At 40.8% G+C, this 26,956-nt stretch overlaps 4 protein-coding genes across 8 annotated transcripts; 3 read left to right on the top strand and 1 right to left on the bottom strand.

Moving 5' to 3' along the window:
* The first annotated feature begins 465 nt into the window (after positions 1–465).
* On the top strand, positions 466–5,837 carry si:dkey-21c1.4 (flocculation protein FLO11). The gene is made up of 5 exons (XM_034213667.1): positions 466–748; positions 1,409–2,668; positions 3,222–3,332; positions 4,060–4,176; positions 4,280–5,837. The coding sequence occupies exons 1-5, from the start codon at positions 739–741 to the stop codon at positions 4,306–4,308; spliced, it is 1,527 nt and encodes a 508-aa protein (XP_034069558.1). The 5' UTR covers positions 466–738; the 3' UTR covers positions 4,309–5,837.
* Positions 5,682–16,593, bottom strand: bicral (BRD4 interacting chromatin remodeling complex associated protein like). 5 transcript variants are annotated; one of them, XM_034213616.1, is made up of 13 exons: positions 16,479–16,593; positions 14,190–14,243; positions 13,958–14,003; positions 13,626–13,674; positions 13,438–13,503; positions 12,055–13,251; positions 11,914–11,962; positions 11,779–11,819; positions 11,538–11,587; positions 11,267–11,412; positions 11,069–11,163; positions 10,876–10,978; positions 8,118–8,599 (listed from the first exon to the last, which is right to left on the bottom strand). In XM_034213616.1, the coding sequence occupies exons 3-13, from the start codon at positions 13,996–13,998 to the stop codon at positions 8,118–8,120; spliced, it is 2,319 nt and encodes a 772-aa protein (XP_034069507.1). In that variant the 5' UTR covers positions 13,999–14,003; positions 14,190–14,243; positions 16,479–16,593. The 5 variants fall into 5 exon arrangements, with proteins under 5 accessions (XP_034069519.1, XP_034069507.1, XP_034069538.1 ...); XM_034213647.1 differs by lacking the exon at positions 16,479–16,593 and adding an exon at positions 16,218–16,267; XM_034213639.1 differs by lacking the exon at positions 16,479–16,593 and adding an exon at positions 14,957–15,191.
* Positions 16,594–17,300: 707 nt separating this feature from the next.
* tbcc (tubulin folding cofactor C) lies at positions 17,301–19,654 on the top strand. Its single transcript, XM_034213678.1, has one exon. The coding sequence runs from the start codon at positions 17,399–17,401 to the stop codon at positions 18,425–18,427; it is 1,029 nt and encodes a 342-aa protein (XP_034069569.1). The 5' UTR covers positions 17,301–17,398; the 3' UTR covers positions 18,428–19,654.
* A 1,766-nt stretch (positions 19,655–21,420) lies between these two features.
* Positions 21,421–26,649, top strand: prph2a (peripherin 2a (retinal degeneration, slow)). Its single transcript, XM_034214617.1, has 3 exons — positions 21,421–22,001; positions 23,963–24,209; positions 26,380–26,649. Exons 1-3 carry the CDS (start codon positions 21,421–21,423, stop codon positions 26,584–26,586), a joined length of 1,035 nt encoding a protein of 344 aa, XP_034070508.1. The 3' UTR covers positions 26,587–26,649.
* The last annotated feature ends 307 nt before the right edge of the window (positions 26,650–26,956 follow it).

Here is a 26,956-nt window from a genome sequence, read left to right as displayed (position 1 = left end):
AATTACAAATCTATTTCTTTGTATTTTATTGTTAACACAAAATATACATCTCTAAAATGAAAGTCAATCATTGTTTCATGCCTACTTAATACATATACTACTTGATTTGAACTATTTTTGACAGATGAGCAACTGTATCTGCGAAATAATGTCATACAATAAGCCTGAACTAGCGTATTAAACTAAATTGACCTTGTGTCGAGGGTTGTGTGAATAAACATCCTAACTTAGTCAGTTTTGAGTAAGAAAACGGTTCTAGCAGTCTACTGTTAGCCAAAACAACTAAAATAAATACAATTCTTGTTCTGCCAAATCATATCGCCAGTACACCTGTGGACAATTTAAACAATGAGAAGCAGTTACTTCAGGGATTAACGCTAAACCGGAAGTGAATCATCTCAATTGTGTCGATGCACCACACCCACTGAACAGACTAATGCACAGTTGTATTTCATCAAATGTTATATATATCAAATAACCCTTTTTAACCCGGTCCTTATGAATACATTATTTATTTTCTCCCTTTTTAACCATTTACAGTCAGGCTCCTAGCGCGCTACCTAACGGGTCCTTCCGTGTAAACGCAACATGTGAAATGTGTTTTTAGGTTGACACTTTGCGTGAATGCGATCATATTTGTCACTTTACAGTTTTCTTTCACGCTTTTACAACTTTTGTCGCTGTAACTTCTTCGAACATGCTGAAACCTGATTGGCTGTGTTGACAGACGCGTGCAAAATGAGCTCTGGTAAGTGTCATAATCGCATAAAAGTGTTGTGTGATTCACATAAACAGTCACCACGTGACCTAATGACAACATAAATTACATGTGGTTGTATTAGCCTATTATTTTTGATTGGGACTCCCTGCACTGCTTAGTAATGAAATAAAGTCTGTAGTAGAAGCGCCTGTACTGTAAATACTTTTCCTTCAAGGTCAGCCCATATAGCAGTGGTGAAGTATTCACATTGTACTTAAGGAAAGGTTGCAATATTAGGCTATAGTGTAAAAATACTCTGTTAAAAGTAATGAACAAGGTGTACTAAAGTGAAATGTTAAATGTGGACACATTTTCTATGTTCTACTTTACAAATCCATTCCACAACAGATTTGATCATTTACTCCAGGAAATGTTCTAAGCAACATTTCAAACGATTTCTGGTTCCATCTTTTCAAATGTACAATTTTGATGTTTGAAATGTGTATACCAGTAAAAGTAAAATATCTTACAGTTAGAGAAAACATTTGTCAAATCAGGCAATTTGAAAATATCAGCTTATATTATATTATTGATTTATCATGAAAATGATCAGCAGAGAATTTAGATAAAGTAAATACATTTACATTTAGACATGATCTAAATGTCGAAGTGTTAGTCTACTTTGTGTTTTGCCATTTTCCCCCTCAGAGGTGTGCCCATTCTGCGGGAAAGCTTACAAAAGGTTGAAGAGTCATCTCCCACATTGTAAGGCAGCAGCAAGCTCCAAAACCCCTCCAACCAAACACGATGTCCCGGGGAATCGGACAACATCGTCTTCTCAGCTCACTGCAAATGTATCCAAACCAACAGCAGACTCGACACAGACATTGTCAAAAGTAACAAGTCCACGATCAAAGAAGAGTAATAAGATGTCTCTGGCATCAGCAGCAGAAACAACACAGCCATCGGCCACGAGTTCTGCGTCACTTCCAACATCAGCTAAGAAGAAGAAACAGAAGCTGTCCGAACAAACAGCCAACTTTCCCTCATCTACAACCAACTCCATTAGCTCCCCATTGCAACCTTCCACTATCTCTAAACCCAAAAAGCAGAGTCTCCAAGCTTTGATAGAAGCGGAAAAATCCAAACAGGTTTCTAAAGGCCCACTGGAGGGGACTAGATCTGCCTCGGAGGACCTGCCCAAAACTAATCCTGACAAAAACTCAATAAAAGACGGGGCCAAACCCACTAAAGCCAAGACGTCAAAGACGAAAAAGGCAGCTGCACAATCCTTTTCTTCAGCAAAAGATACCTCTACCTCTCTGGGCTCTAAAGATGTCAAAGACAACCTCTGGGTGGACACTGAAAGGAAAGTGGAGGATTTATCTGAAAATGAGATGTTCTTCAAATCAGAAAGTGGTCACCAGGCCAGGATAACCCTCCAGGGAGTTAGAGCCATTTTAGGCCGAGACAACGTGGCCCGTCAGTCCAGAACCGCAAGCATACTGAGCCAGATTGATACTGCGGATGATCTGAGCGGCAAAATCAGTCTCAGTGCAGTCCCTCTCCCAACAGGGAATAAAGACAGCTGCCTGGTTACAATTAATACTCTGTCAGACCAGCCACCTTGCACCCCTGCACAACATACAGAGCTACAATCAGTTATGAGAATAAGTTCAAAGTCTAAACAATTATCACTAATCCCCCTGCAACAGTTAGAGCTAACCCCCCCTGCAGCTCCCCTCTCTAGTGGCCCTCTACCGTCTCAGACGAGCAAGGACACGTCCCCTCCACGTACTGTCGGCATGCATGAGGGGATGAAGGTTCCAGGACTCATCACAATATCATCATCACTCACAAGGTTTTCCCGACCTCTGACGGCACTGAGGTGTGACACATCGAGAGCTGATGATGGGTTGGAGATGCGGCACGAGGTCAGGAACCAAAACACTGCTGATGGTACTAAAGGTGGGTGTTTGGCAGCTGGGCAAAAGACCTCCACACTACAGACTGAAATTAATCTTAAAGGCATCATTTTCATAATTGCAGGGGGTTGTATGAGGTGCATAGCCATGTTTATGGTGGTTCGTTAGCATTCACTAAAGTCACACAATAACACAAACTATTTAACCAATCAAGGCAGCAGTAGACTAACACCTGTAGTCTGGTGGCTATAAAGAGAGAATAGATACTGTCCTTGTTGGCAAGCGATGTTTGACAGCAAGGTAATGCTGTCAAAATATTGTAAATGTAACGTAAAATCCAACTAATATTGTTATTTTTTAAGATGGCTAAAATACATTTAGCTTTTGCCCCTTCTACATTGGTACCATGCTTAGTTTCAGTACCAGTACATCATCTATAGTTAATACACTACATATGGATGAAGTACCTTTAAAGTGTTCTTGTTTACTTGTACTTCCAAGTTCGATTTTTTTTTTGATTTTGACAAATGGTTATTTTATATTTAGTTTTTCTTCAGAGTGTATTCATCTGTTTTTGTTATGTCTTAATTGTGTAGGTGCTCTGACAGAGCGGAGTCTTGGACAGGTGAGACTGAGGGAGTTGCCTCAGTGGCTGGCCTACAAAACCCCCAGCCATCCTAAAGATGTAGTGAAAATGGTGCAAGGAGGTGACTAACACTCACATCCAACACATACAAATATGTGATGTACATAGAACAGACCAGTAAATGTACTGTGTTTTTTTTGTGGTCTTTTATGTATGTATCTACCTACCTGTGTTATATAGAGTGTTTCTTTGAGAAATCTGTCATTTTAAACAAGATAACAGGCATTTGGTCACCTACACTGAAGAAATGTTCATACGTTGACTTAATAAATGTATTTTGTAAACAAATTACAAATAATTATATAAGGTGAGTTGAAAGCAATAGTATTACGTTTAAATAAATAATAGGTTCAACTTAATACTATTGCCTTCAACTAACCTAACTCAATTATGTGGAACCTTTTGACATACTACATTTAATCAAAGTCAGTTTCATTTTTTCAGTGCACAATCTCCTTTGAGAAGGTGTCAGGGAGGTGGCTGTCTGCCAGAAGCAATATTAAACTGACTTTTTATCCACTTTTATGCCAGAATTGAACAGCCCACTTTTATCTTGCTCTTTTATAATTATTTGTTTTTCCTGGATGAAGGGTTGCAGTCATTAGACGTCTTGATCTGCAGTTATCAGAGAAACAAACTGAGCTAAAGTTATTGGCAGCATCAGGGAAAAACTTAATTTTACTATGAAACTGCTTTATTCAGAATGTGTCCAGCTCACTCACCGGGTACAACTCTTTGTATAAGGTCTGCATGTTTATATCTCCTCTCCTCTTCTGTGCTTCCATCAGGCTGGCAGTGGTATAACAAGAAGTATTTTGAAGTGAAGAAAGGTGGAATAGGTGGCCTGAGCATGTTGTTAGCAGGATACTGTGCTATCAGCTACATCTGGAGTTACTCTCATATAAGTAAGTGTGAAGATTCCTCTCATTGTTGCTTTATGTAATGGCTACATATATTTTGATATATTTGATCAGAGCTTGTTCATGAATGTTATTTGTTTTTTTCCAGAGCGAGATCGCAGGAGGAAGTACCACTAATGTAAGGGGAGGATGTTAGGACAAGCGTGACTCTGTATTATAAAACCTCTACTTTGTTTAGCACTTTTTAGGCATCTATTCTCTTTATACTTTATAGTAATATAATTAGCCCAGATCCAAACATTTCCACATATTTAATGTATTGAAGCTCACCTAGATAGGAAACTACAAACAGCAGCTAGTTAGCTTAGCATAAAGACTTGAAACACGGACAAACAGCTAGCCTCGCTCTTTCAAATTGCTAATCTACCTACCAGCACTTTTAAAAGTGACCCTGTATTTTTTATCTAATTTTTTTTTATCCGTAGAATAACAGTTGTGTGGTTGTATGCCTTTTCCCACCACTCCAGTTGCAGTTTACATTAATGTCCCTCCAAAATGTCCTAATTTTATCGTATTAGATATTTGTGGGAAATGTGTATAATTAGCGTATGACTTTGTGAGTTATGTCCACAAATGGGTTTTGTACAGTCACAGTGACCTTTAACCTTTGACCTTCAACTTCTGATCAGTTCCACATCGAGTCAAAGTGGACGTTTGTGCTAAATATGAAGAAATTCCCTCCAGGCGATCCTGATGTGGTTCATGTATGGAGTCAGATTTGACTCCATAAGAAAACCCAGAAAACTTGATGTCACGGCAATTTAGCTGTTTCCAGGCCTTATGCTAAGCTAACCAGTTGCTGTCCGTAGCTTTACATTATAGACGGGAAGGAATAAGGTATTCATTATCTTATTTAACGATTGAACAGAAAGGGAATAAGTTATTTATCTAAAATGTATAACTATTCCTTTAGAACTTGAGGGGTAGTAATTCTGACAGTAGCAGTTCATTCAACTTTGCACCTGCATTATTCATAATGAAGTGAAAGCTGTGTGCACTGCATCAAATTATTTATTTACTTGTATATGTTTGTATTATTTAAATATAGTTTAATTTGTATCTTGTTTTACTTTGAGAAGGAAAAATGTTCTAAAGAACCACTGAATATTCGCTTTTATTGTGATTGGTTTAGTCCCACTGTTGTTCCAAAGGGCTCCACTAGGTGTCATTGTTGTGTTTTGTTACTAAAACCAAAAGGGCTTGGCAGTCAAATGTTTGCTATGCAGAGTTTTCTTAGCTCCTTTGTGCAGAGGCAATGGGGCTGGGGTCCATGAGGGGATTAAAGGGAACCAAGAGATTTTTTCACTTGATTAAAATCTTGCTGTGGCAGTGCAGATTCAGACAAAAATGAACATGTCCTGACTTCAGAATGTGCAGAAAGATCTTATCTAGGCTAACAAATGTGTGTGTCTGCCGGTGCCTGTATGTGAACACTCACAGAATAGTAATGGAGGGACGCTGAAGGAGGATCTAGTCTGGACTGCAGCGTATTGTTATTGTATTCAAAATGAATTTATTGTTGACTCTCTTTGCTGCTGTAGTGAACACACATTGGCTACAAATGAAGAAATTACAGTATTTTTGTAACCATTTTTCTCGACTCCACTTCATAGCCAACACAATAAAAAATAATTTCCATTTTCTCATTTACTTTGTTCGGTTTTTTTTTACATTCTTTTTTTTCTCCATACAAAAATTATAAATATTTTGTGTTTCACTTTTCATTTTTGTACAAAACAACAAACTATACAAATCAAGTGAGACGAAACGACAGTGAAAATTAAGGAAGAAAAACATCATTGAACTCATAACGGGAGGAAAAAGCACAGTATGTTTCAACCAGGCCCTCGGACACTGAAGTGCATCCAGATAACATGAACCAGCTCTTACTAACTTTCCCGTAGAGCGCTAGAGGCACAAAGTCTTGCAGCAGCCACTTAAAGAAGCAAATCTCACGTGACCCTTACATGACAGAGATTTCCTTTCAAAGAGGGAGTTTTTTCTCATTGTGAACTGGTAGATATAGGAGTACTATAAAGGTTGAGGCAGAGATACAGGCTTGCTGCGATGGCCACTGGCACTCAGACACAAAAATAGACGTTTGTTCTCTACCCCCCCCCCCACCCCCCCCATGCAAAAGGCCTTCAGTCTGCTCCTGTAGCAGATAGGTGGCACTATCCAGAGTCAGCATTTAACTAAGCTTTGGTGCTGTGTCGGTTTGTAAATTGCTTTGTCTTGCTTCTACTATAGTGCAGATCTCTGTAGGTTTGCTAAAAAATGCACTTAAAAAAATAAATACTTGGCCAATATTTCTGATTCATTCTACAGCACGATAACATCGAATGATAAATTCAGTTTGGACTATAAAAACTACAAAAAAAGAATCAAGACATAACCATTACACACTAGGAGCTTTAGGGGCACAGCTCCAGAGGAAACACTACAAATCTGTTGTCCCCAGCACAAAGACGTAAAGATCTGACTGCGATTCTGGACAAAGCCACTTTTTCTCCTATTTCGAGTTTTGGTTGCGCTGCTGAGAGGGTAAAAGAGAGGAAATGCTTTAAAACCAACTGGAAAGTGATGAAAACATCCTATGAGACTGAGTGAACGTGAATAAATTCAAGAGTATGGTAATCAAACAACCCAACTACATGAAAATATAGTCATAGACCAGTGTGTATGTGTCCAGAGTAACACACACACACTGCCATGTCACTGTAGTAAAGCATAGATAGCTGGATATGATCAGTATATAATTATATGCAGAAGGCAAATCAACATACGTACAATCAATGACCCTTCAGGATCATATAAACTAATGACCATATTGTCATCTTCACGAAGCCGGGGAACAACAAACAGTCATCTTTTTTTAATGTCATTAAAAAAATTAAGAAAAATAGGAAATTAAAAACAAAACCAAAAATCATAATGTAACATATCTTCCTCAATCTGAGGACTAAACTCCCCCTGACACAAACACGCTGTGAAATGATAAAAGTGGTTGAGATCGAGTATTTGTCCTGTGTCTGTGTCGGGGCTTGCATACCTTTAAGGTACAAAAGAAAAAAATGCCAAATAAACTGTGACTTGAGCACAAGAAAAAAAAGCATTGCTGAGTACAGTAACACTACTATGCATGTTTATATGTGACTAGTTTGACTGGTTTATAGAGTGATGGAGAGGTTATCCTTGTTGCAGGCAGCTGAACGCAGGAGAACACATTTTGGTTTTGGTTCCAAATATTCACAATCTAGTTAGCCTAGCGTTAAATCAGCAAGCCACATATTCATATAGTTCCTGAAATAAGCAACAGTATGTTTAGTGCAATGTGTCTATGTGATTGTGTCTCTACTGAGCTTACCTAAGGAAATCTATACCTCTGAACCATGAATCTACCTAACACGGTGTAATAAGCATGTATGCATGTTTGTAATGCAGGAACTGAAGCAGTGGATATTTTTGAATAGAGCTCCTTCATGTAAACACTTCAAAATAAAAACCTAGAATTAGGCACAAAGTCGTAATTTTGTCCCTCCTTTTTCAGCATAGGTAGTGGGGGGTGATTAACTGGCACAAAATATTAATAAGGTGTGTGTGAAGAGAGGGACTCTTATATTCAAGTTACTGAAATTGCAGACTCTTAAAATGTTAAAGTAATCAAAACATTTTCCGGCTGTGAGTTCATTGCATTGCACACATTCCCGGATGTTCATAGGTCATATGAAGTGCTTTCATGCATCAAACGCCCCCCCCAAAAAACAACGGGGAATAAAGACAAACTAAATACATGCTACATGGCCGGAGATGGTATCACAAAGAGTAAACCTCTCTTCACACAGATTGTGGGGGGAATACAACAAATATAACAGGGGAGATTGATACACAGGGGAAAAAACGATACATTAGGGATGATAACAGTCCTAACATTCCAAGATGCTGTTGACTGCCGCTTCGAGAGCAGAGTCTGTGTCGCCGTGAGGGGGGGAGGAGAGCTGAGGGGGTAACTGGGGCTGGATCTGCTGCGAGGACAGGTGGTGAGACCCCTCGTAGTGCGTCTGTCCTCTTGATGTTGCTGTGAAAGGTGGGGGGGTACCTTGGGGGTAACTGTTGGCAGCTGGGAGGATGTTGTCGCTGCTGGGCCCGTAGTGTTGCTGAGATCGCTTCAGTTCCAGGACACTCTTGTTTTCTAAGAGCGGAGGGTGGAGTTTATCTACTGCACCTGGTCCTGCATCTCCACCCCCTCCCGGGTCTCCAAACCCGGGCTTGGAGTCTGTCCTGTGCGGTGGCTCCGTGGAGCCTCTGTCCGACGGATTCAGGCTACAGCTGGACGTTGACTTGGAGGGGGAGGGAACTTGGAATAGTTTGGATTTACTCCCACAACAAAAGTCTTCCAAGAATGTGTCTTGGGGGGAAAAAAGTTATATAAAATTACAGGTGCTCTATAACAAAAATTGTTTTGAAATAATTCACACTTCCTGAATCCTAAGTGGTTGAAGTCTAATGTTCTTATACTAATGGCGCAATTCCACTGCAGCGTGTAGCACGGTTTAAGCGTGCCGTGCCAAACCCAGCCCATTTTTTGTTGCGTTTCCACCAGGGGTAGTTCCGGCTAACGGGTACTGTTTTACAGTTTTTCTGGCTCTCTAATGGTGCATTTCCACTGCAGCGCCTCGCACGGCTTAGTACGGTATGGTTAGGCCTTGGTAGGCCAGGCTCACTTTATGCTGCGTTTCCATTACAGTTTAGTAGCTGGGGCAGTAACTATGGTAATGCAGTGTAGGCAGAGCCGTGACGTCATCTTCAATGCGAACCACAAAATCAACATCAGCCGTTAGCTGTTGCACTCAAGCTCACAGCTCCTCATATCTGTTCAGAAACTAGACAAAAGTTAAACAAGTACAAACCACAGACTGCCTGTGTCATGGCGAATACAGTTGCTGGTTTATTTATGTCTGTATAGGCCGTTGTTGTGAGTGTGGACGGTCGGAGCATATACAACGTTAGCTTAGCCGATCTCCATTCAGAAAACACGCATTTTAAAAGGTTTTTCACCTGCCGTCTGTCTGCAGACATGTCAAAGCATTAATTCATGGTTTTTACTAACCGGTATCAGTATGTTGTTACTTCGGCATCATTTTGAAACGTGTATCACAATTAAATCACGGTAAAATATGTTCATTTTGTTGTAGTTGTAGCCCCCTTGCCAGTGATTCTCTCACTAGTTTAGCATATTCTAAGGATAGAGGGTGTTGTTTTTCTCATACTGATATTCTGAACAATCTGTGCTGTTGTATTTGCTGTAAAGTGTCTCTACTGTAGCTATATTTTTATGTACAGCACTTTGGCTCGACCAAAAATCGCTTATAAATGTGCTATATAAATAAAACTTGATTTGATTTGATTTGATATTCAGCCCGGTTGTTGGCCCGGAAAGAACCACGATTTTGCCAGAAAAACTGTGAAACAGTACCCGTTAGCTGGAACTACCCCTAGTGGAAACGCAACAAAAACGGGCCGGGCACGGCACAGCACGCTTAAATCGCGCTACGCGCTGCAGTGCAAATGCGGCACAAAATCCAGGTTCTTTCCGGGCCAACAACCGGGCTGAATATGCTAAACTAGTGAGAGAATCGCTGGCAAGGGGGCTACAACTACAACAAAATGAACATATTTGACCGTGATTTAATTGTAATACACGTTTCAAAATGATGCCGAAGTAACAACATACTGATACCGGTTAGTAAAAACCATGAATTAATGCTTTGACAAGTCTGCAGACGAATGTCTGGCGAAAAACCTTTTAAAATGTGTGTTTTCTGAATGGAGAAGCTAACATTGTATATGCTCCGACCGTCCACACTCACAACAACGGCCTATACAGACATAAATAAACCAGCGACTGTATTCGCCATGACACAGACAGTCTGTGGTTTGTACTTGTTTAACTTTTGTCTAGTTTCTGAACAGATGTGAAGAGCTGTGAGCTCTGAGTGCTAAGAGCTAACGGATGATGTTGGTTTTGTGTTTCGCATTGAAGATGAAGTCACGGCTCCACCTACACTGCGTTACTACCCCAGTTTCTAAACTGTAATGGAAACGCAGCATAAAGTGAGCCTGGCCTACAAAGGCCTAACTATACCGTACTAAGCCGTGTGAGGCCCTGCAGTGGAAATGCGCCATAAAACTACCACTTAGTTTAGCTAACTAACAGCCATATAAAGCATTAAGTATATGTGTTAGCCAGGGTGTTCACAAACCTTAATTGACGTTTAATATTTTGTGACGTCGTTTGACAAACGCTTGCGCAAGAATAGTAAGTCCCAAGACTGATGGTTTACCACTGTGTTGTCGGATCTTACAAGAGTGTGTTGATGAGACAGTTCCTGACTTATCTGTCTAAGAAAGGCCATATTAGTGTCAGAATGTTTGAAAGATATGTGACTTGTGTGAAATTGGTTCAACTTTGACTTTGGAGAATATGGGAAAAAGGAATTGGACATATTCTGTGCTCATGTTTATGTCTCCGATTGAATTGAATAGACCTGTCAATATACTCCTAAGGGGGCCAGTCAGCCAGTGGTGAAAATCATTAATTTCAGTGCACTGTGTCCTTGCTGAACTATCTCTTATAAAATGTTTTTCTGTTGAAAATGATTTGCTTTCTGTTGTTTCTCTTACCTGGATCCACTAGTACCATGCGCTTGTCTTGTGTCAGGTTGCTGCGTTCCTCTTGGTTGAACGTCCTGTCAATCATCACCATTTCTGATGACGGACTGGAACGCTGTAGGGAAAGGAGAGGCAACTTGTGAGTCCTGTGCATGCCACCACATGATACACCTGTTTTTGCAAGTATTTACTCATGTGTGCCTACCTCCGCTTCCACCATAAGTAGCCGTCTGTATTTGTTAACCATAGCATGAGTCCTCTTCAGCACTTGGGTTGCAACTACTTCAAATTCTTCATCCACTGTAAACAAAAAAATACAGGTACTTTTCATCCGCAAAAGCCACGCCTTGACATGCAATACTTCTGCAGATTTAGGGTGAAGCTAATAAATGCAAGGCATTACCCTGTGAGAACTCCTCCTGGCTGGGTGGAGTTCCCTGGAACACGTGGTACGGGAGGATTTTCTGCAGTGCATCATCGATTGAATTGAATCGACGCAGATCTATAGTCTGAACTCCAGCATGATCCTTCTTCAACTGTTGTAAAATCCTATAGAGACGACAGGAAAAAGAAACAGGCTCATTCATTGGCTGAACTACAAGCTATACAAAAACATGGCAATATTTCCCACATAAACAAGTATGTAAATAGTACACAGTAAGTTCTATTCTCACATTTCTCCTCTTGTAAGTGGTGGAAGGGCAGGTCTCTTCTGAGCACTGATCTATTAGGTGAAAGAAAACACATTTTGCAAAACAAATAGGGTGTCAGAAATGAGCATAGTTGAGGCGGCTAAAACAGCATTTCCTGAGATTTTTCAAATAAAAACGTAAAAGATTAATCGATTATCAAAATAATATTTCTGACGCTCTATTAATCGTTGCAGCTCCTGTGCATGATGGATGAGCGACATACCTGAGAGTTCATATTTGAGTCTTGAGTCATTGTTGTCATGGCTAAAAGAGATAATTAAGGAAACATTAAGTTTAGCAGATTACATTTTTATATATATATATCATGCATTGACAAAGATTTGTCGGCCTTTGTTACCATGGATGCTGCTGAGCTGCACCTGATTGAGGGCAGGTGATGAAGAATTCTAAAAAATTCAAATTAAAGGGATGGCTTTCATATAAGCATTTTCAGGAAACAGATTATGAATGTGTAAAGAAAAACCACCGGTGATTATACCTGTCTGTAGTCTTCCTGTGTCCCAGTACTGGCTAAAGGTGACAGGGAAGTGAAATTCTGAGTTTGAGTGACCAGAAGGCGCTGAACGTGGCCCCCCTGCACTTGGCCTTGACCACCGATCCCCGTCGTTGCTGGACCCACCAGAGTCAGCCGCCCGGTAGAGCACGACGTCTGCATGGGGGCTGGGTTCGCACAAGAAACCCCTGTCCATGTTTGAGTTACACCCCCTCCAACCTGACTCCTGCAGACTAATCCCTGGTTCAAAATGAGCTGTCCTCCCTGCTGTGGAGTAAAGTTCTGCCCCTGAACAATCTGCACAGCGTTCTGATTGGTAATCAGGGGGTTTGAGAACTGTCCAGGCTGTACGTTTGTCTGGGCCTGCCCTTGCTGCTGCTCCAGTGATGGCTGCACTACGATAGAGCCATTGGCTGTGTATTGCCCCCCAGGAGAAGCCATGTTAGCATTCACTACATTAGCCATGGTGGTGGAAGTGTGCTCAAGACCAAGGCTGTACACAGTCTGAGCCCCGGTTTGGAGGGGTTTAGGCTGGATGGGTCTAACAAGAGTCTGGGTCCCCCCCGGGCCTCTCTGGATGATGATGTTTTGAAGGGGGATGTTTTTGTAAGGTAGGCCCACCTGCCCTTGGGTAGGGGCGAACACCTGCCCCCCTGCTGTGGCCCCCCCTGACGCTACAGGCGCACCGGGCCTCAACACGAGCTGGGGAGATCTCTCCAAGTTGCTCAGAGTCATCACACCACCCCCCGCCCCGAACGAGCCCAACACCTGGATGTGCTGGGCGGAGCCGTTGGGCAGCGGGGACACCCCTTGTAGGAACTGGCCTGTTGGGAAAGCAGCTGTCGCCGTGGTTACAACTCCTCCGCCATAACCCCCCCCAGAAACCAGCTGGGAGGGGAAGGGTACCGGAGCCTGCACCAGAGTGGGGGCGGGCTGGGAGTCCAGTAAGGCCTCCTGAGCCAACGTCTGCTCTGTGATGTCGGCCTCCATAAGGGACTTCTGTAGGATGTCAAAGGGCTGGTCCTCGCTCCCAAGATCCACCCCTCCGGGAGAATTCCCAGGCCCCAATTCATCCTCGATAAATGAAAGGCTACCGGAGAGCTGGAGGCCTGCCCCTGTTGAATCCTCGCCGAAATCTCCCATTGTAGAAGAGCCATCCTTGAGGCCAGAGTTGGAGCCAGCCTGAATGAAGCATTTAAAGAAAATGAAAAGAGAGTTTGCATGTGAGCTGCATACAAGACAGACTTACTTGTAGGTCTTTTTTTATAAACTATACATAAAGGGTAAACTATTGCATAACCTTTTTTTATGAAGGGTGAACAAATGTAAAAAAACAAAACAGTGGTTGTTGGATCAAAGTGCACTTACCGTGTCACTAGAAAAGAAGGACCCATCCGACCCGTAAGCTGCATTTGTTACATCATCCTCCTCAATCTGCAGAAACAGAATACACATCGTTTAACAGAGGATCAGTGGATCCTTTATGCATCAAAGACAGTGATGTAATTACTCTGACAAACATATGGCTGTGAATACATTATGAAAGAGTCACTCACAGACTTGCTGTTGCTGCCATGGAGATAGTCATTCAAAGCATCCACATCTCTGAAAAATATGCGGAAGGAAATTCAACATTAGAAACATTTATTTGTATTTACTGTGGTTTAAGGAGTGACAGAATGAACCATAATTTGAATGCCTGAATGAGACATAGGATTACCAACTTCCCTAATTTATCCAAAGTTAACAAATAAGTTGGCAGATACTTGTAGCTTTGATTGCAAAGTGGGACCCTAGTAACAATAACTAACTGTGAATAATTCACATTGTGAATGGCATGTTAATGACCAATATTAGTGTCTATTATGTTTATTAAAAGGTTTTTTACCCTAAAATATCAAGAAGATGGCGATCGTCCTCATCATCCATGACACCTGAAAGAAGAGGAAGGTATATAGAGATAGAAAGGAGCAGGTTAGGAGAGGGCTGATGTGAATTTTAGAGTAGGTAATTCATGACTGCTGGATTCATTGATCATGACAATAAACCTTAATGCACTTAGTTGTTATTCTGAAGTGGGAGCATATGTATTCTGTTTGTAGTAAAGACATCTCACTCACAGATTTCCAGCAGGACGCATGGATTCAGTCATTTAACACCCTTTGTTTTCTGGGCTGCAGGGTGAGAAACTACATTTAGTATTACATAAATAAACGTGTGAGAAGCAGGTTGTGGGAACAACGTAGATGAGATTAAGGAAAATATGGGTTTGTGAAAAGTGGGAGTGAAGAGGAAGCCAAATGTGTTATTCAGTGCTGTGGTAAATAGGCTATGTATTGTAAGCGAAGGGCAGGATGGCCTTCACCCCCTCCTACAGATGCTTGTCTCACACATACAACTCCCACCCATTACCCTCCTCTGCTGTCGCACATTGGTTGTCTGCACAGACTGAAAATGGCCATTAGAGTGTAAATAACTCCACCCTGCTGCTCCATTTATACCATGGTTGTTTGAGTTTCTACATAGATAGAGGTGTTGGCTTTAAGTTGTCAGTCTGCAAAGGTATGCAGCGATCTTAGTGCTTCATTATAAAAGAGGGACTACAAGCCAAACTCATGATCACTAATTTGATGCAGCAGTGAGGGGTAATGAGTGTTTGAATATCTTATGAGGTTACTATTTTTAATTGTATAATTGTATTTAAGAAATGTGGAGCACATTACAAGGAAATGTAGCTATATGTCAGACAAATAATTTGGTCATTCATCCAACAATGTATTAAGATGATTTGAAGTCGTAGTTTATGTTGTACTCTGTTAAGTAATTGAGAAATACACTCTTATGTTGCTGCGTAGATGAAACTGCAATGCCACAAAATGGCTGTTACCCTGCCATAGGCTGTCCTTACAACAGAGCCACTTCAGCCTCCATCTTTGGTTCAGGGAGAACAAAGAACGACAGGGCTGCTGTGCAAACTAGGCTCTGCTAACTGACTTTTAGAGACCATGAAAACCACTAAACGCTTCCTCAATTATAGAATATTGCAATTCATTTAATATCCACACTAAATGTGCAACAATTTATTTTTCAGGAGATATGCTACAACAGGCAGAGGGGCTCCTGTGTCCTTTAAAAGTGGACACAAAGCTACAAAAACAAGAGGAAGCAATGACGACCTTTCCCAACAAAAAAGGAAACCAAACGATTAACACAGTGACATTTTATTTCACAAAAGAAGCTCCATATGTGGACTGAGTAGGTCATATACACTACAAAAATAACACTACACTCATTTCTGTCATCTATCAATGTATTTAAAAAGCAAAGCAGTCGTTAATATACACGTAATCAATGTTAACAATTAAGTGAGCTACTTTTCACCACAGTTAAGCGGTTAGCTTACGTTATTTCTTTTTTAAAAAGACGACAGAGCTAAAGTACCTAAGATGACTAAAAATTGCGTTTTAAGTAGCTCAAAAGCAAAGGATTTGCAGACATGTAGGCAATTCTGATCAGTGTTGTCGAAAATAAAGTTATATTTTCCGATACTTTGTACAGTTTGTATAATTTAGGGCTTAAATTCGTAGTCTCCGAAATCCGCATTAGCTTGAATGCTTCGACGCAGACCAAGCTAGTCCCTACTGCAGTCCTGCTACTACTGCTGGTACCGCGGTTGGTTTAGAAAGCCAGCTAATGTACAGCTTGCGAGTTTTATTTCCAAAAATAGACTGAATCGACAGAAAGATAATCGCATTCAAGCAGCACAAAACGCCCGTCGTCCAGCCTGTGGCTGGTCGTCGCTGACGTGATCTTTCTTTCTCTGTTGGGGAGGCTTTCATTTGTCCTCAATGTGGCTCATCTGCCAGGATGAAAAACGTCACATTTGTCTCGATATACAGAACCGACGCGTTTCAACCGGGGGATTCTGTAGCAGTCCTTGTTCTGGTCGGGTAGCTCTGCGGACAGGACGCTCCGTAACATTTTAACAACTAACACCGGCCTGGTCTGGCTAGCTAGCCGCGGTGTCGACGACGCCTGTTTTGAAAACGTCGGGTGGATTCGTCGAAAATGCTAGAGGACTAAACCGTGTAAAGCCGTAAACATTTATCCCGATTAGCACAACATAAAGACGACTCAAAGAGGCAAACCCTTTACTCCTGTCTCACTCCTCTTGAAACCCAATATCTCCATTTGGCAACTTTTAATTTGCTCCCCCCCTCCTTCTCCTCCTCCTCCTTCTCCCTCTCCCACTCATATATTTTTCTCACTGTCCCTGTTCTGTCTCAGATAGATTTTTCTCTCCGCTCAAACTCTCTTCCCTCCCTGAAGGAAGGGAGGAAGGAGGTTGTGTGTGTTTTTTCCTTGAAATTTTTATCACAAAATTATAATACACTCAAAGGGAAACTCACCGTCATGAAAAAGCAGTGCCTTGTCAACGGGGTTTCCTCGCCATCACCGCACGGGTTGTTGGGGTAGTGCACAGAACAAGGCAACCCAAATCATCCTCAGCAGTGTTTACGACCATCAGAAATTTGAATAGGAATTTTATGGAAAAAATAACCACAAATAATTTATAGACATATTTATATATTTACATTAATTATAATAACATGCATCAATGCCATAATGAATAGCGGATACATTTTCTTAGACTTAATCATTACCAACGGTAGAGGGCGGGCCTCTAGTGTGTGTGCCACACCTTAACGTTGCTCAGGTATGACGATATTACTGTGGGGGGAAATGTTTCTTAGTAAGACCTACCTACTAATCTACACATAATAAACTTTGAAAATATAACTTAAATAAAAAGTCCAAAGTCAACTTCATACTGTGAACTATTTTTATTTTATTCAGATAAAGGCATTTTAATGAATTCTTATTTACATATTCTATTCTATTGGGTAAATATGTGTGTGTGTTTTTGCACTTACAGTATCCTACATTGTATCTGTCTGGTTTCCATAATACAATACAAACTGTACTTGTCGTACAATATAAGTAAAACAACACAAAGAACATGCTGTAACATACAGGCATCATGTATAAACCCAAAAGCGCTATTTATAAGTGATAATAATAGTAAGTAAATTGGTAAAGAAAATAAACAAAACACAGAAAAATGTATTAATAATATTATTGCTATAAATAAAAGGTACATATAATATATAATAACAAGTAAATAAAGTTGTTATTATCATGGTCCAGATCACTTGCCGCCGTGACATGTCCCATACAGCAGGTGGCGGTAAGCTCCATTATTGGCCCGCTAAAGTCACGAAGAAATAAATGCTGTTGTCACTTCCGCAACAACTGACAGTGCAACAACATGGAAGCAATGGCTGAACATAGCCAGGAAACGAGGGTTACCGGCGAAAGTGGCGCAGACAAGATACAAGAGCGGCTTCAGAGGCGGCACCAGGCGAGGGCAGAGGATGCCGAGCGGAAGAAGGAAGCTCAAGCGAGCCAGTCTGTCGCCGAGGAAAAGAGCGGGTATTTCCTCAGTACTTTCAACGCAGAGCGGGCCTCCATCGAGGATCTGCTGTCCAGCTGCTCCGGAGCGGACCGTGCGGTGGTGACCCAAACACTGGAGGAGGCGACGGTCAAAACGCTGCAGCTGCAGAAGTTTCTGAACGACAGCATGTTGTTTCTCACGCAGTACGAGCTGAGACGAGCCCAGGATGCTCTGAAGAAACTCCTCACCTCCTCAGCTGACATCAGAGAGGAGGCTCTGCCCAAGAAGAAGTTTGCCTTTCGAGCTCGCAGTAAAGCAACAGATAAGGTCTCTGCACCCCCAGTGACAGACACACCTACAGTTACTGATAGCACCAAGGTGGATGTAGCTCCTGCAGAGTCTGTGCAGTGCTGCTTCTCCAACATGGACAATGTGTGTATGATAAAGACAGCAGAGGAGATTAATAAACAAGACGTGCTGTTGACTCACCTGACTAACTGTAAAGTGCGTCTGTTTGGGTCTCCTAGCACGCTGCACATGACTCACATTGACAACTGTGAGATCCTCTGTGGTCCCGTGTCAAGTTCAGTATTTGTTGATCACTGTAGGAACAGCACTCTGGCCATCCCTTGTCAGCAGCTGCGGACCCACAACACCACAGACACACAGGTGTATCTGCACGTCACCAGCCGAGCAATCGTAGAGGACTGTCGTGGGGTTGGCTTTGCCCCGTTTACATGTTCTTATCCCACCCTTGATGAGGACTTTATTGTGTCTGGATTGGACCGGCATCGAAACAACTGGAGCCAGGTGGATGACTTCAACTGGCTCGCTGCAGGAACGCCTTCCCCAAACTGGGCTCTCATCCCAGAAGCAGACAGGAAAACCAACTGGGAACTCTAGATTTGAAAGACCTTAACTTGTTAAAGTAACATGTCAAACAATCAAATGTTTAATTTTCAGCACAAATACACAATGCATCTTGTCTGGGTTATTTCACAGTTGCATGAAGGTTTTCAGTAGGTTGTCAGTTAATACAAAAATAAAAAATGTTTCAAAAGGCATTCATGCTTTTAGCTTACACTTGCCAAAAAGACTGAAAAACAAAATGCTAAAAAATAGCGTTTGAATGTGTCTTCATAAAGAGAATGCTCGACTCTTCATCCTTAGATTTGATGCCTATTAAAAACATTTAGTTTCCCATGCAGTACGAGCTGATTCGAGCCTATTTAGGCGGTTTGCACTTTTTTTGGAAGATCCCAGCCAATATACCTTGTAGTAAATAGTCTTTCATTTGTAATGCTGAGTTTGTCAGCCAATGACTAACAAGAAACAAAATAAAACTATTACTACTAAAAATGTTCAGATTAGTAACTATCGTGGTCACATTGTTAAAAAGAGATCTCTACCCAAAAAATAACTGAGAGGCTAATAATTAGTATTGTGTCAAAGTCTTTGAAGAGTAAACTCCTGTGCTGCTGACTAATCATTAATTGTCTTGTTTATTGTTGTTCATTTACTCAAATATTGATATCTGTCCTAAAAGTCACGCTAGAATTTCCAGGAAATCTTCCAGGAAGATTTAAAAAAAAGAGCCTCCTGCTGATACATTCTTACAGATTTCACTGTAGTCATTATAAAAGGCACAATTTCTTTGTCAAAAATAATATTCTGGCGCGAAAAGAAATTCCAATATGAAAATTGCTGTTGTTGAGGGAAAAACATTCTGCTAACGGAGAAACCATTGTCCAATAATTTACATAATGACAAAGCACATTGAAATGTAGAATACTGTTCTGTTTCCTTGTCATTTTAATAATGATACAAACCTGAAACCTATTGTGTAATACATCTACACAGTAACATCCAATATTCATTCAAAAGATTTAAAACCACTCAAACCCTCACGCAAAGAATTAACTTAAAAGCACTCAATGGTACAAATCCATTTACATGTTTATTATTTAAGTGAAGAAGGCCTGGAATGAGCCCAATGTTAAAATGCTGCCGGCGACCATCAACCTTGAATGGCACTGGCTCTGATCTACAACTTGCAACAATATCTTGTCTGTACTCTTGAAAAGTAACTGCCATTGAAATGAGACAAAAATAAATCATATTCCTGCTCTACATGTTTGTTTGTTTCTGGTGTTTCCTAATGATACCATAGCCCTCTTACAAAGAAACACAAATATTATGAAGTAGATCACAATGCATTTTGTACAATTTAAGCACGACAAAGAGTACAAAAGTTGATGTATAGCCTACAGTACAGCATACATCAGTGTATAGAAATAGTCCATATTTCTGTCTGTCCATCTTCTGTGGCAACATTTGTGAACACTACACAAACAGATACAGAAGGACAATATTGAAAAATAAAACTAATAATTATAAATATATATGTAACACTTATCGTCATATTTCTTCATTATAGTTTACATGATTAATTACTCATGCTTAAGAGCAGGACTTGTTACTGTTCACTTAAAATCCACATCTGTATAAGATACATCAGAAGAATTCTGAAATTAAAAGATGATAATACAAAGACAGACTAAGACGAGACAAAACAAGACAGTAAGGTGACATTATGAAATTGCAAAGGGGCTGTGAGTTGAATTTGGCCCATTGTTGTAGCATTGAGAGGAAAAAAGAAAGTGGGACGTTTGGTTTTAAATTTGCATTGTAGCATGTTTAATACAAAGGAAAACTTCTTCATTGTAATCTTGAGTAATTGAAGACAGGAAAAACAGCATTATTTTAATAACCATAAATGTGGTTATAAAACAGTTAGAAATACAGATAAGGCCTGGATTAAAAATCTAATTAGAGAGGCAGCTTTGCCATATAACGGAATTTTGCAGCAACAACAACAATTCAGCTTGTGCAGTAAGCAATGGTGTGGTGAAGTATGAAGGAGTCAGAGAGGCCGTTCAGCTAAAGGCGCGGCTTTTGTCAACATGAGCATCTGACTGAGTGTTAATCGAACTGCCAAGATAATAAGTGACAATTAGACAATACGGTAATTGAGAGCATTTAAAAAGATTTATTGGCTTGTGAAATGATGTTTTCTACAACAATCTTATGTGCATGTTTATTGATGTGTGATTTTTTGATGGGTTTAACTTTTATCCATCAAATGTCTCAGTTTTGTGTTTCTGTGAATGGGTTACTAGGGCGAGTGGTGTATTTGCTCCACTGGGAAGACATCCGGCTTGTGTTGAATGCCAGCAAACTGTGAATGAACATGTTCCATTATTAACTCCACTTTCATGTCCACGGTCTTTGTCAGGCTTCATCTGATGCCATTATAGCTCCACGGTGTGTTCGATCTAGGCACCCATGACCACGTGAACGCTCAAACCAATTATGGCCCTTGGCAACGGCTTACGATCAGGCTCATCTTGTATGCAGGGATTTCTGCAAATTGGTTAGGCTGCTTACAGAGGCTTAGAATGACGTACTGAAACTTTGAGTTTAATCATTAGGATCTTAGGCAATCCTCCACCTTTCCAAGAGAACGCAACATCACGATTAACTCACCTGCGTGTTGGGGAGGAAAAAAACGGTAAAAATTGGGGGAAAATAGCCTGGTGAAAGTGGATGTTTCTGTCACAATGGGAGAGGAGATAGCTTTTAAGAAATAACTTTACTACGCTGCTCCCGGTTTCTCCTGGGTTCTTCATCTCTGCTGTTTTTCTGTGCGATGGATTACAGGCTGAGCTGATTCCTATTTTGCCTTTAGACCAGCCAGAGGAGACCCTGATAGCAAAGGGACCGGGAAACAGGAACTGCAGGTTGGCGTGTTCAACAACACCTTGGAGCTCCTGCTGTTCTAGATCGTAATTTTGAGTATTTTCTTTACTGGGTGAGGACACATTACAGCTTCAACAATGGCTTTGATGTTGGTAAAGTTTGACATGAAGAAGCGAGTAAAGCTCGCTCAGACAATATGGTTCCTGTACTGGTTCGCCGTAATGGCCGGCGTGCTGGTCTTCAGCATGGGGCTGTTCTTTAAGATCGAGCTGCGAAAGCGCTCAGAACTTATGGACAACAACGAGAGCCACTTGCTGCCCAACGTTCTTATATTAATGGGTCTAATAGCCTGTGGCGTCAATGCTTTTGGAGGCAAAGTCTGCTACGACTCCCTGGACCCTTCCAAGTTTATAAAATGGAAGCTCATATTGAAGCCCTTCTTGATGTTCTGCGTGGGGTTCAACGGCCTGTTGTTTGTCACAGCCCTGCTGTGTTTTGTGATGAGGATCCCGCTGCAGTTCACCCTGGCTGAGGGGCTGAAGAATGGCATGAGGTTCTACAAGGACACGGACACACCAGGACGATGCTACATGAAGAGGACCCTGGACCTGATGCAGATGGAATTCAGATGCTGCGGAAACAACCACTACAGAGATTGGTTTGAGATTCAGTGGGTAAGCAACCGCTACCTGGATTTCAGCGCAAAGGAAGTCAAAGAGTAAGTGACGCAAATTCATTTTCACAATACAATACAAAGGGGCTTTATTGGTATACCCACATTTTAAACATAGTATTGCCAATACTGTGAAACGCAAATTCATAACTAAATCCTGCATCATACCCTTTATGAATTTGAGATTAAACGTTAGATATTCCTGTTTTAGGCGACAGGAGAAAGGCTTAAAGAGGTTGACATTTAAGCTGCATGTACTATCTCAGTGTGTCTAAAGGACCCTTTCACCGACCTCCACGGGGTGGTCGGGTCCTTTAGGGGATAGTATAAGTGGATTTCAGGTGAAGGTCAAAGCAGGCCAGGTGCATTATTCCCTTTCGTCCACTGAGAATAACGAAATGATGACAGCAATGAGGACATGGCATTGGGAGCCGTGGGGGTGGAAGAGGTTACTAGGCAGTTTTCTGGATAAAGGTGAGAAGGAGGGACTTGAGGAGGTGATTAGGGACAGAAAAAGATTCAAAGATCAAAAAGGCATGAGCGGGATTAACAGGACCTTGTTCCACTCCAGTGATATGTGGCCTCTTTCTGACAAAATGTTCATATCTACATTGATTGAAGTACCAGATAGGATTGGCAAGGAGTATTGTACAGGGAACAATTTTGAGCACTGGCACATAGTGTTTAATCTTAAGGATTACAGAGTCCACGTCCTTCAGGGTTAGGGTTAGGGTTAGGGTCCTGTTCAATCATCAGAGGACCTGGCAACACTCCAGGGGCAGCACTGCGCAATACAACAATGTGTAGCTTCTATGATCAGTATAAGCACTGTCTAGGACTGCCTGGAAGAAGAGATATTGTCTCACTGGGACATTCGCGGCTAAATAGAGATTAAATAATTATAGGACAGTATTCTTGGAAAATATTTCTCAAAAATTGCTTATTTTTAAGTTTTGAAGAGTATTTTCTTTTGAACCAAGTCCAATCCTTAATATCCTCCAATATCAGTTCAGCCATTTATCCAATTACCTATGTCGAGTTGGTAATTTGTTTTCTGGTTGGGTTGTTTGTCAATAGGATTACTTACTGGCCTGATTTCTCATTAAACTTTGAAGAACAGTGTAACATGGGCCAAGATATAAGTGTTCTTCTTCTTAATAGTGCCGTGACTAGTATCCAGAACTGATCCCTATCCTTTATAGGGTTGTAAGTACTCTGTGTTCTGTAGTAATGCCCAAAGTCTTATCTGGGGTGTTATTTTTGGCTTGTTGATGTTTCTAAACACCACTGATCCATTTCTGACTATCTCATGTCTTAGTGATCCAATCCTACCTGTCTTTCCATTGACCTACTACCATCAATAACAGTTAGCAAGATCTGTGTAAGGCCCTTTAAACACAATTTGAGACATGTTATCAATAAACATTAATGGTTTTAATTCAGTCATTTACTGCAAACCAATTTACAGTAAATGAAAATGAGTCTTGTACACCAGTGATAGTGTTGTTTAACACAAGAAAAAAATAAGGGAATAATATACAATTAACACAATTGAAGCAATACAAACCATTTAATAAACTCGGCAATCATCCTAATTTTGTGATGGTTTAAAGTTTGATATATGCTTATCCTCTTTAACAGAGATGTTACAATTAATTGGCAAGAATGTTGGGTTTGGAGTAATGCATAGCATTGTTACGATTGCCTTAAATACCTTATACTCATTAGATGTGTTTTAATTAGATTATATTCAGTAGTTGAAATAAATAGTCTTGATTAAGGTCAGAGTTTGATCAACATGTATGACCAACAGCAGTTTGGTCTTTTTTTAAAGATTCAAGGGATACTTTACAACCCAACTGAAAATATCTAATGCCCTATACTCATAGTAAAAATGCAATTAACTAGTTCACACATACGTCAATACAGTTTCTGATCTTTAATCCCTTTCACCTCCCGCCAATCTTAATGAGACATTAACGTGGAACTTTGCCTTATCCTCTTAGCCGCATTGGGAGCAACGTGGACGGCCAGTATCTGATGGATGGAGTCCCGTTCAGCTGCTGTAACCCCAGCTCCCCCAGACCCTGCATTCAGGGCCAGATGACCAACAACACTGCCCACTACAGCTACGACCACTACACGGAGGAACTCAACGTATGGAAGCGCGGCTGCCGTGAAGCCATGGTGTCCTACTACGGAGGCTTGATGAACACCATCGGAGCCATGGTCTTGTTGGTCACCATGCTTGAGGTCAGGGCCAGTGATGCACACAACACAAATATTCACGCAAGAAAATTATAATTGTGTTCCTCACTACAGTCTGTTTTGTATTCCATAATTTTAAGTCCCGAAAACCTACACTATCACCTAGCTATCACAAGGACTTTCTCACTAACAATCTGAAATTCAATGAAGGTAGAGAAATTAACCAGACATGGATTTGCCAAACCCACTTGTGAGTCTTCCATCTTGAAGTTTTTCCCTTGTAAAATTGATGCTTGATTATTGTCACATTTGGGTCAAGCTGTCCAAGTACATTTTCTAGCATTAAACCATCTTTGCCTCATTGGCCAAGATGTAACAGGGCTCATTGATGAAAACACCCACAGGTTGTTGACGGTTGTTAAGAACGGCAGTTGGTATTTTCCCTCAAACTCCCACAAGCAGCAACAATTCCACATTAAAAATGTAAACGTTCACAGGTGACACAGGTGACACAAAGTTACTTTGTATCAGTACTTTTTGATTTTATAAGAGATAAAGACTCAAACATCCATGTGAAGTAAGGGGGTCAATTTATTGATGATTAAATATGATGTATCTTTTTGCCAAACAATTAAGTGGGGGCTGAATAAAATTGCTCAGGAGTCAAATGAGGACTAGTAGTATGGCGTGAGATGAAGATCTTGTGCTTAAACATGCTTAGCCTTGGCCCAGTTGGCACATCTGTCATCCATCACCTCCTTTCCTAACTCCGCCTCTGCCATCATCTGTTACTGCATCGTCCATAAAGAGTCTATCCTCTTGACGTTCTGTTAGGTTACCCTGCACCACCTTTGGCATGTACGCACATGCAGCTTACATACAGCATCTCACCTGCTACTCTTTACCTAAATGTTAATCCTACAGCTGTCCTACGGCCGGAACATCCTCTACCAACCTCGATTGTTGTTGTTGTTGTTGTTGTCGAGGTCCAATAATCTTAACTCCACTGCAGTTAAAAGTGATAAACATTTACACATACATTCTCAAAGTCAGTGATAGTCAGTGAGTCCCTGTATCAACTCAACGACACCTCTGTCTGTCCAACAAACAAGCTCTTGTTCTAGATGTAGCTCTTGTTCTGTTCTGAAGCTGATCAGACGCACAGTTGGAAGAATCTCAGATTTAAGAGATGTTACGCAAGAGTCTCCATACTGACACACATAGTGTGCTCAGAGATGGAGCGATGGGTTAATCTACGGGAGGTGACAAGGACAGACACACTTCCTGCAGCTTTAGCTCTCAATCTGATCTGAAGTCACGGTCTTAAATGACTACTTAACGTGTCTAATGATAGAGTTGACCTCAGGCTGTAAATACCTTATTTTTCATAATTTGACAAACAGAAACAGAAAATAGAAAATTAGGGTAAAGGAACAAAATAGTGATACAAACTAAAGTAAAAAATGTATGCTGAATAATTAGGGATAAAAAAAGAAAGAAAAAACGAATTTTCACATTTATTTGTTCTACTTCTTCATGCATTTCCCTCTCACCGATCACTCATACAAACCACACTTACATAACACACATGCACAGAAACATATTCACATAAAATACATCAATATCTAGCTTTAGAAAATGTTAAACACATACATTAAATATACAACACAAAGCCTCAGTTTTCTTTATTATATTGTTAATGTCTATACATTGAGGGATATTATTTATGCAATATAATTTTCTTTCAAAATGTACCAATATATCATATTTAGAACACAATATAAATACAACTATGTACCTTCTTTTACTATGTCACTCACACTGCACTAATAAAAAAAAAAGTTTCTAGATATTTTGATTGTAATCTAAAAGGCCTGCAACTGTAATCTGCTGATTATGTTCTCCATTTTTATTTACTGGAACAATGTTGGCATATTTACGTAAAAATGATCCAAAGGTTTGATCAATCTTCAAAATATGCAACTCTAATTTTAATTTATTAATGTAGTATTTTTTCACCTATGCGTTTTTATTCCTCCGGTCCCTTGACAGCAAGCAGTTGATAGGATATTGTGGTTGCCACAAGATTCTATTTGTACTTATCGTATGATTACAAACAACACCTTTAAACATGTTGCCAGAGATTGCCCTCATCAGAAGAATCTGTGATTTCCTAGTGTTCAGGTGTTCTGATATGTATTTCTCACTGTTTCAGATTGCTGTGACCATCGGCCTGCAGTACATCAACAGCTCTCTGTCCAGCCTGGTGAACCCTGAGGACCCAGAGAGCGAGAGTGAGGGCTGGATCCTGGAGAAGACAGTGGGGGAGACGTTCACCGACATCATGGCCAACATGAAGGCAATGAGCAAAGGTGGCAAGGTGGAGGAGGAGGCCGAGGCAGGGGTGGCCACGGTGAGCTGAGCTAACCCCTCCTGCAAAAACTGACACAACTCCCACCTAAAGAGGAGAGGAAGGGGACAAATCAGATCTAAGCGTTTTTCTACCAACATTCATTATGTCGACACTACCACACACAAACATACTCAGCTATGAACTCCTTTCAAAGTGGACCCCTTTCAAATGGAATCCTTGCGTAAATAATTATATATTCATACATAGAGAGAGATAATGTGTAGGGTGAGTAATGTTGTAATTTTACATTTAGGTTTTTCCCCAACCAATCAAATCCATCTGAGGCTTCAGCCCTGCTTTCCGCATTCTTTTAAAGAAATGTTGGCTCCGTGGGGTTTGGATCTTTACAAAAAAATAAGTAAATGTGATATGTATTGAT

Source organism: Gymnodraco acuticeps, unplaced genomic scaffold (genome assembly GCF_902827175.1).
Source record: "Gymnodraco acuticeps unplaced genomic scaffold, fGymAcu1.1, whole genome shotgun sequence".
Classification (NCBI taxonomy): Eukaryota; Metazoa; Chordata; class Actinopteri; order Perciformes; family Bathydraconidae; genus Gymnodraco; species Gymnodraco acuticeps.
This window is presented reverse-complemented; position numbering and strand designations above follow the sequence as displayed.